This window comes from Lagenorhynchus albirostris, chromosome 4 (genome assembly GCF_949774975.1).
Source record: "Lagenorhynchus albirostris chromosome 4, mLagAlb1.1, whole genome shotgun sequence".
Taxonomy (NCBI): Eukaryota; Metazoa; Chordata; class Mammalia; order Artiodactyla; family Delphinidae; genus Lagenorhynchus; species Lagenorhynchus albirostris.
In genome coordinates this window covers 83,876,506-83,890,309 of record NC_083098.1, presented here as the reverse complement: position 1 = coordinate 83,890,309, position 13,804 = coordinate 83,876,506, and the positions used below count along the sequence as shown (strand labels likewise).

At 36.9% G+C, this 13,804-nt stretch overlaps 1 protein-coding gene across 3 annotated transcripts in view; it reads right to left on the bottom strand.

The window, feature by feature from the left end:
* Positions 1-13,804, bottom strand: part of RBM47 (RNA binding motif protein 47) — a 166,237-nt gene that overhangs the window by 25,272 nt on the left and 127,161 nt on the right. For all 3 annotated transcript variants that reach the window (XM_060148307.1, XM_060148308.1, XM_060148306.1), the window contains exons 3-5: positions 10,637-10,760; positions 6,095-6,293; positions 3,879-3,951 (exon numbers count right to left, since the gene is read on the bottom strand). In XM_060148307.1, coding sequence (XP_060004290.1) covers positions 3,879-3,951; positions 6,095-6,155 — 134 coding nt within the window. In that variant the 5' untranslated portion in view covers positions 6,156-6,293; positions 10,637-10,760. The remainder of the gene's footprint in view (positions 1-3,878; positions 3,952-6,094; positions 6,294-10,636; positions 10,761-13,804) is intronic.

Sequence of the window (13,804 nt, the reverse complement as noted above, 5' to 3'; positions counted from 1 at the left end):
TACTTAAAGTCTTCGTTCCGCACCACCCTCATCTGCAAAATGAAACTGGTGGTAATAATAATCACTATTTCAGGGCGTCACTGTGAGGAATAAATTACACAATATATACCAAGTGCTTAGAACAAAACCAAGTATATACTAAGGGTTTGATAAATGTTGGCTATTATTGCCTCCTTTTTAAAGATCAGGAGCTCGAGGCTCAGAGCAATCAAATAACTTACCCAAGACCACTCAGAATTGAAATTTAGCTGATGACAAAGTCCAAGCTCTTTCTACCATGGTACTCTGCCTTTGCTATTTTCTTAGTAATAGGAGAGTTAGGGATAGCCAGTGTTAACAGAATAAAAACAATATCAAGGAGAGATGGACATTGGTTAACAGAGTTGAAGGGAAACTCAAGCACAGATCCACAGCAAAATTGTTGGAAAACCATTCCTTTCTACCAAATGCCTCACTGCACCTCCCACCCTCCCCACTCCTCTTCAGAGAGTTCTACAAACTGTTCCATAGCCTATTTCTGGCCCTTTATAAAGTAGTTAATAGGTTCAAATGATAATTTTTAGACTTAAAACAATCTATTGAATTAAATTCTTAAATGGAAATGTTTAGGGACTAGAATTCACATAATCCAAATGTTTTAAGTGAGAATATGGGACCACGATGTGGCAGTGGGATGGGCTTACCCAACCCAGGCTCTGGAATCAGACTGCCTGGCTTATACCCTGGCTCCACCGCTTGAGAAACAAGTGTCATCACACCAGTCACTTTAATCTTTGTGCGCCTCAGTTTCACCATCTATAAAATGGTAATAATATACCTCACGCTGTTGTGAAGATTAAATGATAATGCATATACAGCACTTAGAAAAGTACTGGGCTATATTAAATGCTCAAATTGACTACATTTTATATTTTCATATCCTATATAATTTTTAAATTATTATTATTTCAGTTGGGCAAAATAGCAGACGTTTTTCAAGGATGTTCTCTTGGGAGAGAACTATATAGCCACAGCTTAGAATCACGAATTGTCTGCTTGACAATTTAATTTTAAAAGCTAAAGAATCTGAGGGAATTTACTCCCAGAGTTTTGTGGATAAACTGGAAGGGAACTTCTATAGCTATTATGTTCTATATTTATATAGGAAAATGCTTTAAGACATTGTAAATGTGAAATGTTATAATGATGCATTTTTAAAGCTAATGATTATGCAAAAAGCAAGCACTATGTTCTTTTTGATATTTGTTCAATTGTGTATTATATTCTTTTTATCACTACTTAGTATACCTACACTAATGCTTTGTGTCTACCCATTGAATGTAGCAGTAAATATTGTTTATTAACTATGATATATTCAAATTACCACTGCAAGTTTAAGAAAGTTACCTGGGAATAATATTCACAGAAAAACTTTATGTGCCATCATTGGAATATATGAACCGGTAGTTTGATGAATGGTTATTTTTATTATAAAAATATTCTTTAATTTGCAAAGGGATTTATAATAGAGTTCCTTTAGATAGGAAGTCCCCTATGTCATCTAGAATATGATTCAAGTTATTACAAAATCGATCTCTCTCTCTCTATATATATCTTTCCTGTATATACCTTCCCTATACTGATATATACCTACAAACTATGCCAAAGTATCAGTCCCATTTGCTTGATGGAGAAACTGGATGATCATGTGCTTAAGCTCAAGATCACAATTACACAGTGATAAAATTGGAATTATAATTTAATAAAGGAACCTTATCTTTGGGATGATAGTCTCTAGTTTAACTTCTGTTTGACAATAGAGTCCATTTATATTCAAGACAAAATCTGGGCAGTCCAAATAGAGTAGAGATCCAGATACCTATAGCTTTTTAAAAATTCTAAAATTTGTGTGTAAAGAATATTTTTCATTTTGCTTAGTTTCTTGAATTTATGCCAAAACAGATTTAGAAAGTGAACTTTCCCAAACATAAGCTTACACAGTCTTTATGATGATGTGTAAATGCTCTTCCTTTCCTCCAATTTCAAACTATATTTGCAAGTTATATAGTAATAATATGGTCTATTATTACTCTGCCATATTATACATGAGTAAATGCTCTATGGGATATGTTCTTATATTACCTTCTGGTGGTATGTCAAATAGTAGTCTATAAGAATATCATAGGTCTCTTTGTAAGAAAAATGACAAATTGTCTGTTCTGAAACAAAGACTCTGAAATGGAGTGACATAGTCAAACATTAGCTTCAGTTTTAGGTGTGACCTTCTGATTTTGTTTGGTTAACATTAGTCATTTCAGTTCTGACTATGAAAAAATATCTGCTACCACAGAAAAAAACCAGATCCTGTTTAATGTTGATGTCCTTGTATTTCATTGCCAAGTATCCCAAGGCAATAGTTACAGTGAAATAGCATTTGGCCAGAAATACTCTCAATGCTGAATAAGCCATGGGTTACTTTCTTCTACAAATGTTTAAGTTGAATGCGGGTTATTTTTGAAATTAAAAATATTTTTAAATACCACAACAATACGACTATAATAGGCTCTTTGTGAGAAAAAAAATATAAAAGAAAGTAAACTTTATAGTGGGAGGCAAAGACGATATGCATGAAAATGCAACTTTAAACTAACCCCCAAATTATATTTTTTTATTCATTATATGTTTAAATATTACTCTCCCTTTACTACCTTTGGTCTTCCTCTGGTGATATTTGGTTTATTATTATTATTATTTTGCATACAGTGAGAAACGAAAATGATAGTTTAAAGAACAGGTCCTTCTAGCAAAAGTATGGCTAAAGTTAAACCCTAATACTCAGTAGCTTAATTCTTATTATAAAAACTTGGACTCTATTAGAAATGGGGCCATCGGAGAAAGGTCCCTTTATAACAGAAAAAGTCAAATTCACTTTCTATTATGAAGTGATTTTAGACATTTTAGGCTATTTCCACTTTCTTCTACACTGTTTGAAATGTATTAGAAAAATTAAAAGAATATGGTTTATCTCATTAGGTATAATTGAAGCTTTTCAAAGGCAGGGACCTTTATTTTGGTATCCCCAGTGCCTAGCACTGAATGAAAAAATATTTCAATAAAGGAAAAAATTAATGAAAGAACCAGTGAATGAGCACTGCCTTTTATAAGAAACATGGTAGGATAAAGCTACAAAAAGAATTTTAATATTATGTATAACTACCAGTAAATTGCTCTGGATATGTTTTTCTATTTATACTTATCTATTTATTTAACTTTTGTGGTTTACCTGCATTTGGAACTGTGTACAAACAGCCATGCCAAGTACTGTCCAGGGTCTGTCGACATAATCAGAAGGAGCACACTGAAGAATGGATAGGTCAGCTTTGGTACAGGAGCTGGCATTTCTAATACACAGTTCAGGCATCAGCACAGTGTCAAGGGGAAAAGCCCCGCCAACCATTGATTGATGGACTATATCGAAGGCTCCCTAGACACTTCTTGGTAAAGCAGGCACTGGTCAGGCAGCTGGAGAACTTCCATGACTTTTTTTTTTGCCTGAGCCGATATGCTTAGCTTCTACTGTATTGTCTCAGGGATTTGGTAGAGATTTTCTGCCGCCACAAGGAAATAGGCACAAAGACAGTGCCTGACCATGAAGGCAGTTTCCATATGCTCTCTTATGTGCAGGTGTTTTGAAAGGCTGGGTGTTACACTGCTTCAGCTCACACAATGGGATAGGGTCCTTTTCTCTCTGCTCCCGAGCAGTTCTCTACCATGCAGTAGTGGGTCTTAATGACGTGGAAGAGAAATCACAAACTAATCTGATACTGAATAGAATATAGAAGTTCACAAATGTCTATGTAGGAAATCTCCAAGTTTCTTGATCCAGTAGTGTCACTTACCTATCTGTCTTGCCACACAGGCAAGCAACCTCTTGTTCAGCAGGGAAAAAGTGGGGAAGCAGCACTGGGACCTCTGGTTTTAGGGGAGAAAAAAAATCACTATTGCCGTCTTTCCTCCTTATTCATATTTCTTCATAATTTCTTTTTCTTAATTATTTTTTTCTCTTTCTCATCTTAAATTCTCATTTAATATCCCTGGTTTTCAAATGTAAATACCTGGTTACTAAGTACCCCAGGGTAACTTACAGGAATCGAGTGATGCTACTGATTAGTAGCTGTTTGCTTTAATCCTTGTTTAAATAACACACACACACCCCCCACTTTTTACCGGGTATTCACCACTTGAACAAAATGTAGTAATATATGGTTTTAAACTAGGGAAAGGAAGAGAGTTTCTCAATTACAAATTATTTAAATACTAAGTTGCTAAGGTTTTTTTTTTTTTTTTTGGTGGGGCGGGCATAGGGAAGTTGCTCTATTCTTAGGAAAGGTATTTATTAAAAGAAGGAGAAGAAAAGAGGATGGAGGGGAAGGAGAACCAGTTTTCCCAGTCTCTATAATTTAACTAGGCAGTTAAAGTTAACTGGAAATTTACATAAAAGTTACATAGAATATAAAAGTTATACAGAAAGCAGAACTTAGTTAAAGAAACTCATGAAATATAGACTGAAATTTAAGGATGGAAATGAACAGAAAATATATCTCCAGAGTTTTCCTGAACCTAGGGCATTTAGAATAAAACGGTCAAGTGTCAGGAAGCTTATGATTTTTCAGGTATAATAAATTCCTGGGACTATTGCTGGAGATGTAATTGCTGTTCACGTCTCACGCAGTCTGTACTTTCCTTGTGTGCACTTGGAGTTAAAATTTCAATTGAAAACTTAGCATACCAGCAAAAACGCCCCTGATTTAAGCTGGTCATTTATTCTCAGTCTCACAGGGAAATACTGGATGTTCTTTGAGTTAATAAAGTATGAACTGATTTTAATGCTTCAAGGGAAATATAGTACACCAGTCTTGCAAACTGTTTTTAGAAAGTGTGGCTTAGCTTATCCCACCTGACATCAGAAAACTTAATAGGCTTAGTTATTTCCTTTTTCTCTAAGTCGCCTTTTATGGTAAAGAGAAGATGAGGACCCAGAGCAGCAAACAGTTTATGTCTGTAAACCAGCCCCCATGAAAAACAAGAGGGGACAGACTGGGTCACAGTGTGTTTCTCATAGGTCCTGAAGTCAGAGTCTTAGTAGATAAACAGTAATTTATTTGAGATTTGGATGCCCAACTGCCAATACTGGGTTCTAATGTTGAGGATCTAATTCATGTGCAGAATCCTGCAACTATGAGTTATGTGAGTGGGGCGATGTTATCTCCAAGCCTGTCAGAGCAGAGTGCAGGGCAGACCTTTGGTCCTGGTGATACTGGCAGCTTACACCGCCTGGTAGTTTCTTCTTCTCAAGATTCTGCAAGCGAAGGCTAAGCAGACCTTCACATTTTACACTGTAAGCACATTTAGGTTCTGTTCACTGTAAAACAGAACTAGGATTAACTGTTTTGGAAATACAGTTTGCCACAAAACTGTGGCTAATCTAGTTTGGTTTCTCTAAAGCAGCACCAAGAGAAATTTATTTTTGTACGAACATAAATAAATAAAAATTTGCTGTAGCCCAAAATTCACAGTCACAGTGCATGGAGTGACCTCTCTTCCCCTCTGCTGCCAAGTATATGTACATATAACACACACACACACACACACACACACGAACACAACACATACACACACACTCCCTTTTTTCTTCTCAGCCTAAAATGCTATCTACCTCTGCTGTTCTTTTTTTTTTTTTAACATCTTTATTGGAGTATAATTGCTTGACAATGGTGTGTTAGTTTCTGCTTTATAACAAAGTGGATCAGCTACACATATACATATATCCCCATAACTCCTCCTTCTTGCGTCTCCCTCCCACCCTCCCTATCCCACCCCTCACACCAGTCAGAACAGCCATCTTCAAAAAATCTACAAACAGTAAATGCCGGAGAGGGTGTGGAGAAGAGGGAACCCTCCTGCACTGTTGGTGGGAATGTCAATTGATATAGCCACTATGGAGAACAGTAAGGAGGTTCCTTAAAAAACTAAAACTAGAACTACCATATGACCTAGCAATCCCACTATTGGGCATATACCCTGAGAAAACCATAATTCAAAAAGAGTCATGTACCACAGTGTTCACTGCACCTCTGCTGTTCTTTTATTGGGGATTTCATCAAGCATGTTTGCATCAAAATGCTTGCTGATCCTGGCCACTGCCTCACAGCTCTCACTGCTATATCCTAGTTATAAGAGCTGAGCCTGCTGGGCTGTTAGTTCCCCAATTGCTTCAGCTTTCTCTCATCTGTCTGTTGGGAAACCACCAAAGCCTACACGAGAAAGAAAAGTGAGTGAGGATGAGCATACATGTGAATACGTGTGCCAGTTGCTTAACTGACACACACCTTCACTGAGACATGATGGGATTGAAAAGTACCTCTTTAGAAGGAAGCCTGGCCCTTACCATACACCATATACAAAAATTGACTCACAGTGAATCAAAGACCTAAATGTAAGAGCTAAAACTGTAAAACTCTTAGAAGAAAATATAGAGGAAAAACTGCATGACATTGGATTTGGCATTGATTTCTATGACACCAAAAGCACAGGCAACAAAAGAAAAAAATGGATAAATTGGGCTACATCAAAACGAAAACTTCTGTGAATCAAAGAACACTGTAAGCAGAATGAAAAGGCAACCCATGGAACAGGAGAAAATAATTTCTCAAAATATTAAGGAATTAATATGCAGAGTATACAAAGAACTCCTACAGTTCAACAATAAAAAAGCAAGCCAACCAATTTAAAAATTGGCGAAGGGCTAAACAGGCAGTTCTCCAAAGATGATACACAAATAGCTAATAAGCGTAAGATGCTCAACATCACTAATCATTAGGAAGATGCAAATCAAAACCACAATAATATACCACTTCATACCTGTTGGGATGTCTATGATTTAAAACAACACAGAAATAAGTGTTGGCAGGAATGTGGAGAAATTGGAACCCTTGTGCATTGTTGGTGGGAATACAAAATGGTGCAGCTGCTGTGGAAAACAGTATGGTAGATCCTCAAAAACTTAAACATAGAATTATCACATGATCCACCTGTTCCACTACTGCGTTTATACTCACAAGAATTGAAAACAGGGATTCAAACAGATATTAGTACCACCCATGATCACAGCAGTATTATTCACATAGCCCAAAGGTGGAAATAACCCATATGTTCATCAACGCGTGAGTGGATAAACAAAATGTAGTATATATACAAAATAGAAAATTATTCAGCCTTATAAAGGCAGGAAATTCTGGCACATGCTACAACATGGATGAACCATGAAAATATTATGCTAAGTGAAACATGCCAGACCCAAAAGGACAAATATTGTATAATTCCTCTTACATGAGATACCTGGGATAGTCAAATTTATAGAGACAGAAAATAGAGTGGTGGTTGCCAGGAGCTGGGGGGAGGGAGGAATGGAGAGTTATTGTTTAATGCGTACAAAGTTTCAGTACAGGAAGATGAGAAAGTTCTAGAGATGGATGGTGGTGATATTTGCACAACAATGGGAATGTATTTAATGTCTCTGAACTGTACACCTAAAAATGGTTAAAACGGTAAATTTTATGTTATGCATATTTTACCACACACACACAAAAAGAGTCATGGAAAACCAGCAGAGTTAATATATGGAATGAAAGGGAGGAAGGAATGCAGATCTTTAGGAGAAAATGGGAAAATGATTAGACAAATGATGTTCTAGGTTTTGCAGCTTTTTTCTTCATATTTACGATTCAAATTGTAAAGAGAGGCAAATGATCAATATATTGGCTTTTCAACTGAGACTTTTCAAGTGTGTGAAATCTAGTCAAAACGTGTCCTTGTTCCAAGATTAAGATTAGAGCTAGTCTGAGGTATTATTACAATTCCTTCATGCTTTTAGATTTTGGAAGTTGTTCCAACGTATATGTAACTTTTTTTTCTGAGTACAAAACAAACCGGTATTACAAAGTGGCACAAAATCTGAGTAGAAAGGAATCCAGCAAATATTTATGAAGTATCTACTGTGTGTTAAAATGCAAGGGACAGTCTGCTTCAAAGAGAGAGCAATGGCCAGTGGCAGACTTTCTTGCCAAAGTTTGGCCCAGTCTCCCTGACATTGCTCAGTGTATCTCAGTAGTTGAGTCAGACAATTTTAACATTCCTGGTGGATGTAAGTGGTAATGGCGAAGGATAGCTAAATATTCATAAGCTTATTTACTCCTTAAACCTGTTTGGTGTGTTCCAAAGTTTGAAAATCTGATTAAAATTCATGAACAGTACCAGTACTAGGACAGACTTTCAGTGTATGGGTGGTGAGGATGACGATTAGACAGAACTCATCTGTAGAAACGATCACTTTAAAATACTAGTCATGACTCTCCAAATTTCTGTGAAGCCCACTGACATCCCTTTGCTTTGGGGGTCCTCGGCCTTTGCTATTTTATCTATTACTTATGAATATAGATGTTAGAGCTAAAAGAAACCTTAGAGGCCATCTTGAAGGATTTTCCTATTACTTTACTTCTACATTTTAAAATATGATTAACTTGAAATTTTTTCCTAGTATTTAACGCAGGGAAACTTTTTTCTCCTAAAGAACTGGTGTGCTTTCACTGTGGGATAATGGAAATTATACAACACATCGTGTCGTTCAAAGTTTAGATATCTTTAATTGCTGTTTTTCACTACTTTGTGTACTCACATATTTTTACTAAAAACCACCTCAGACACTCTTTAGATATAGACAAATTGAACCTCTCACTTTAAAGAAGAAGAAGCAGGTCTTGAGAAGTTAAGTGACCTATCCAAGGTTAAGTATTTTTGTTGTTGTTTGTCTGGACTCACCAACTGAATTAAGCTTCTCGGAGACAAAGAAAAGCTCTTTTGTTCCCCGGAAGCACATAGTACAGAAATGAACACAAGCAGTCGTAATGAATGCCAAGTGAATGAATGCAAGCCTCATAGGTGCTTTCCCCCATGAACAGATCTGAGAGATCAAGGTGGATGCAGTGTCGATTGGATGATACTGTCTTCTACTTCAGAGACCTGGTGTTGGTTAAGGCTGGGCTGGGCCAGGGGGAGGGAACAGGTTTATACTTCCTGAGCTTCTGTAGAAATATTTATAATTTTACATCTTCTCAACGTGATAGAATTCAATCTGTACATGTGTGTAGTGGTATGAACATTGTCATATATAATAGGTGGGGATGGGAAGGCAAATATAATTTGGTACATTTCTGGAGGATAGTCTGACAACATCAAGAGCTTTACAGTAGTCATTAAAAGCAGTTCCTTCTCATTAATTCCATTTATAGAAATTTACCCCAAGAAAATAATTGGAGACATGAGTAAAATTTATAGTCAGGCATGTTCACTACTGTGGTATTTATAGCATAACGTAATGAACATAATAGCATGTATTTATATGTGATGTAACAAACAATGTTCAGCAGTATGGAAATGGCTATAAAAATTACAGCACAGTTGTAGGCTAGAATGCTTATTTCATGTTCTCAACTCTGTTAACCTTGTTAAAAAATATTTTAGAATATATATGAAATTTTTTTAAAAACTTTAAAAGGACTAAATATACTATAATGTTAACTGTGGTTACCTTTCGATTGTGGGATTATAAATAATTTTATGTTATTCTTTAATTTCCAAGTTTCCTTTAATTAATATGCTTTCAGAAAAAGAAAAAAAATATATAAAAATATATAGAAAAAAATAAATATAATTAAAACAATTAAATATATATAATTAAAACAATTTTAGCTCTCTGAGTCCCTGAATCCAGAATCCAGGCTAGAGGATATGAAAAGGGACTTCGGCGGGGCATGGGGAGTTGCTGGGCAATCAGTGTCACCAGTAGCCCCTCCCTAACACACAGGGATCTACTGCCTCTACCTTTCAAAGCTAAGTGAGGGCCATTTCTGTGGCCGGGAGGGCTGCCCATCCAAGGTTCTGGGTGAAGCTGATACGAGCAGCTTCTTTCTTCTATGCCCCCATCCCTGCCACAGCATACATAGGATTATCACCCACAGAATAATAATACCTTCTGTCTGTGGAGAATTATATAGTTGTCACAGTATATTTACATATGTTGTAATTCATTGGATTGCCATGATTTGGAGAGTCTAACATAACAGTAGTTATTTTTACCTTATATGACAGGTGAGGAAACAGAAATTAGAGAAGGCACAAGGATTGTTCGAGAACACACCAGTATCTTCTATAGCTTGTACAAAGGACCCTTCCTTGCATCCAAAATTTCGAAAGACAACTCTGATTGAAATACCCTTGATCTTTTTTTTTTTTTTTTTGTGAGCGAGACATTTATAAGCAATGCACATTTTTCCTTAATTCCTAAGATGCTCACATATCAGCAGCAGTAGTTTTTCCTCTTGGGCCACAAAGATGTAAACAACAAAGAAATAAGGATTTTATATTGTCGGTTCAAAATGACTTACCAAATGACTTACCAAGTTCTATGTACTACTAACGTTGCGACATAAACATACACCAGGTACACATTGTCTATACAGCAGACATCTTCGTTCATAAGAATGAAAATTTAACGTTTTCCTTAAGTGAAGAAGAAAAGGACACCAGCGGGTGTACTTACCAAAAACCACCAATTTGATTTGTCTGGTCCTTTACACAATGTTGAATACGAATATGCAAGGAGATTCAGGCAGCTTCCTTGGGATTTCTCAGTTCAATTTGTGGAGCGCCCTTTGAGGCAAATCCTAAGAGGTAAAAAAAAAAAATTGCTAGGAATGTTTTCTATTTGAATATAATTTTCGTATGTGCCTTACTAATTTGGGGCCATTTTCTTCAAAAAATGAATTACTATTACTAATTAACATAGTCTCTACAAACCAAGTAATGCAACCCTTTATTCCTCCTTCTATCCTTGAAAAGACAGGGAAGAGTAATAAGAAAATGACCAATTTCTTCCTTTGTTTTATTTTCCCCTCTGTCTTATTTATCCGTACCCCGCCCCGCCACCGACTCCAAAATGCACAACACAATGTTTAGGAATGAATACACATGTAGCTTATATTTTATGCTTATAGATTCACAAAAAGAAGAGGTGGTGCTCTTTACAGAAATGATACTATCTAGCTCATGGACTCCCCCTGCCCCATTTGGGGGCTTATACCACACATCACTATGGATCATCACATTCTTGCCTGCAGAATCCAAAGAGGGTCTCAAAAACCACTGAAACAAGCGCTCCAGCCAACCACTACCAACTGATTAGAAGTGGTATAAAAGCAACTTGTTATTCTGCCCTAAAATGAAGAGTTAAGACTCTTCTGAGGATGTTCTTTGCATGGACTACTATAAAAAGTAGGATTTGGGATCCTAGGATAATCTTAAAAATCATGATATAGAAAACATTCAGATTATGAAACTTAAGTTCAAGATAAGGGTATTTTGGATGAGACGTTAAAAGATATCCTAAGCACAAAATTTTTACCTGTATTTCACATCTGAAAATATAATCTACCAAACTTCAGGAATATTCTCTCCTCACTATGGAGAGCCCTCATTAAGCCATCTGAAGATCCAGATGACTTCCACGATTCAATATGGCACAGTGGCTGCAACACCAGACTCGGAGCACCTAGAAGACTGGGATTTTAACTCTAGCTCTGCCATGCCTTGTTCTGTGTTCTCAGGCAAATTATTTTACCTGGCTGAGCCAAAGTTTGCTCCCCTGAAGAAATAAAAGAGTTGGATTACCAGTAGTTTTCAAACTGGTTTTTTACTATTTGTTTTGTTTTCCTTCGTTTTTTTAGGTGTAGCGTCCTTTCTTCCACCAAAAATTTACCTAGATGCAGAAACAAACTGATAAAACAGGAGCTGGCTCAACTGGTGGTTGGGGATGATATGGGGAAGCATCTCTACCCATTCTGCTCCATCATCCATGGGGGCTGTATGGAAACACCATAGGATCTTTAGGACCACAGAGCACAATTTGGAACCTGCCAATTAAATGGCCTCTAGGGACTTCCCTGGCAGTCCAGTGGATAAGACTCCGTGCTCCCAATGCAGGGGGCCTTGGTTCGATCCCTGGTCGGGGAACGAGATCCCACATGCATGCCTAAACTAAGAGTCTGCATGCCGCAACTAAGAAGCCCGCATGCCGCAACTAAGAAGCCCGCATGCTACAACGAAGATCCCGTGTGCTACAACTAAAACCCGGTGCAGCCAAAATAAATAAATAAACAAACAAATAAATAAATGGCTTCTAAAGTCAGTTACAGCTCCAAAATTATTCTGCCATAACTATCTCTATAATGCAATGACTGGCAAGGCATTCAATGGGATTCATAACTTTATGGGAACACAAGCAATAAAACTAAATCAGGGCTTCCCTGGTGGCGCAGTGGTTAAGAATCCGCCTGCCAATGCAGGGGACACGGGTTCGAGGCCTGGTCTGGGAAGATCCCACATGCCATGGAGCGGAGCAACTAAGCCCATGTGCCAGAACTACTGAGCCTGCAAGCCACAACTACTAAGCCCACATGCCACAAATACTGAGGCCGCGCGCCTAGAGCCCATGCTCCACAACAAGAGAAGCCCGAGCACCACAAAAAGGAGTAGCCTCCGCTCGCCGCAACTAGAGAAAGCCCGCGCACAGCAATGAAGACCCAACGAAGCCAAAAGTAAATAAATTAAAAAAGTTAAAAAAACAAAAAACAAAAAACTAAATCATACTCCAATAAAGATGTTTAAAAAAATGACTAAATTGTGAGCTGGCTTTAATCCTTATTATCAATGATCTACTAAAAAAAAAAAAAGCCACACCCTTAAATAAATCATAGAGTAATTGCTGTTAAACTCTGTACATCTCAAAGCATATAATCCTCACCCTCTCTGTGAGGTCGATTTTCTAAATGCTACATCCTGGATAATACCTAATGATCAGCATCACAGTGTTTCATAAATAAAAATAAATGTGCAAATTACACAAGCCGTGTCCTGAAATTAATTCTACCCTGTCAAGGCAACAGAATAAAATGTAGACTCCTGCACTATTCATTTACTAGTTAAGTGAATCCAGACAAATTTATTCAACTTTTCTGAGCCTCAGTCTCCACATCCATAAAGTGGAGCTAATTCCTTGCAGGACTGCATGGAGAACAGAGAAAATACTTGTAAAGCACCATTCCTGGCACATATTTGTGCAGAATTGTAAGTTTTCTCTCTATAATGGCAAATTTTTTCCTTTGAGAAATAATATCATGGTAATGGACATGTAAACTCTATGAATTGGAAGCAAATTATTAATATATAAATGAAATTATAGGTTTTATATAGTTTTGTGCTAAATCTTAATGATGGGAAGAAAAATTATTCAAGTGCCTTTCACAGCTATTCAAGTAACAGAAAATTTCCCCCAAATAAAACACTTCGGACTATTTGTTTCCAGAAAAATCCGATTTTCCAGAATGGCTCCAAACATAACCCATTTCATAAATATTTTAATATTATTTTGTCATAAAAATCTTCAAGCGAAACCCACATGCTACTTTCTTCCCGTGGCTTCACACTCCTCCTGACACAAAATTGGGTGTCTCGGGGCAACCTGTTTGAGAAGTCGATCTCTAGTACAAATCCTCCATTTTACTGTGGAGGAAACTGTCTTACTAAAGGTCATGTAAAATTTGTGGGGAAGTTCTTAGAGAAAAGAATTATTTCCAGACATAAACTGGGTTAATTAATTCATTCCAACCCCTCACCCATTCCTTGTTGTATGAAAAAGCTATGGATATTGTCC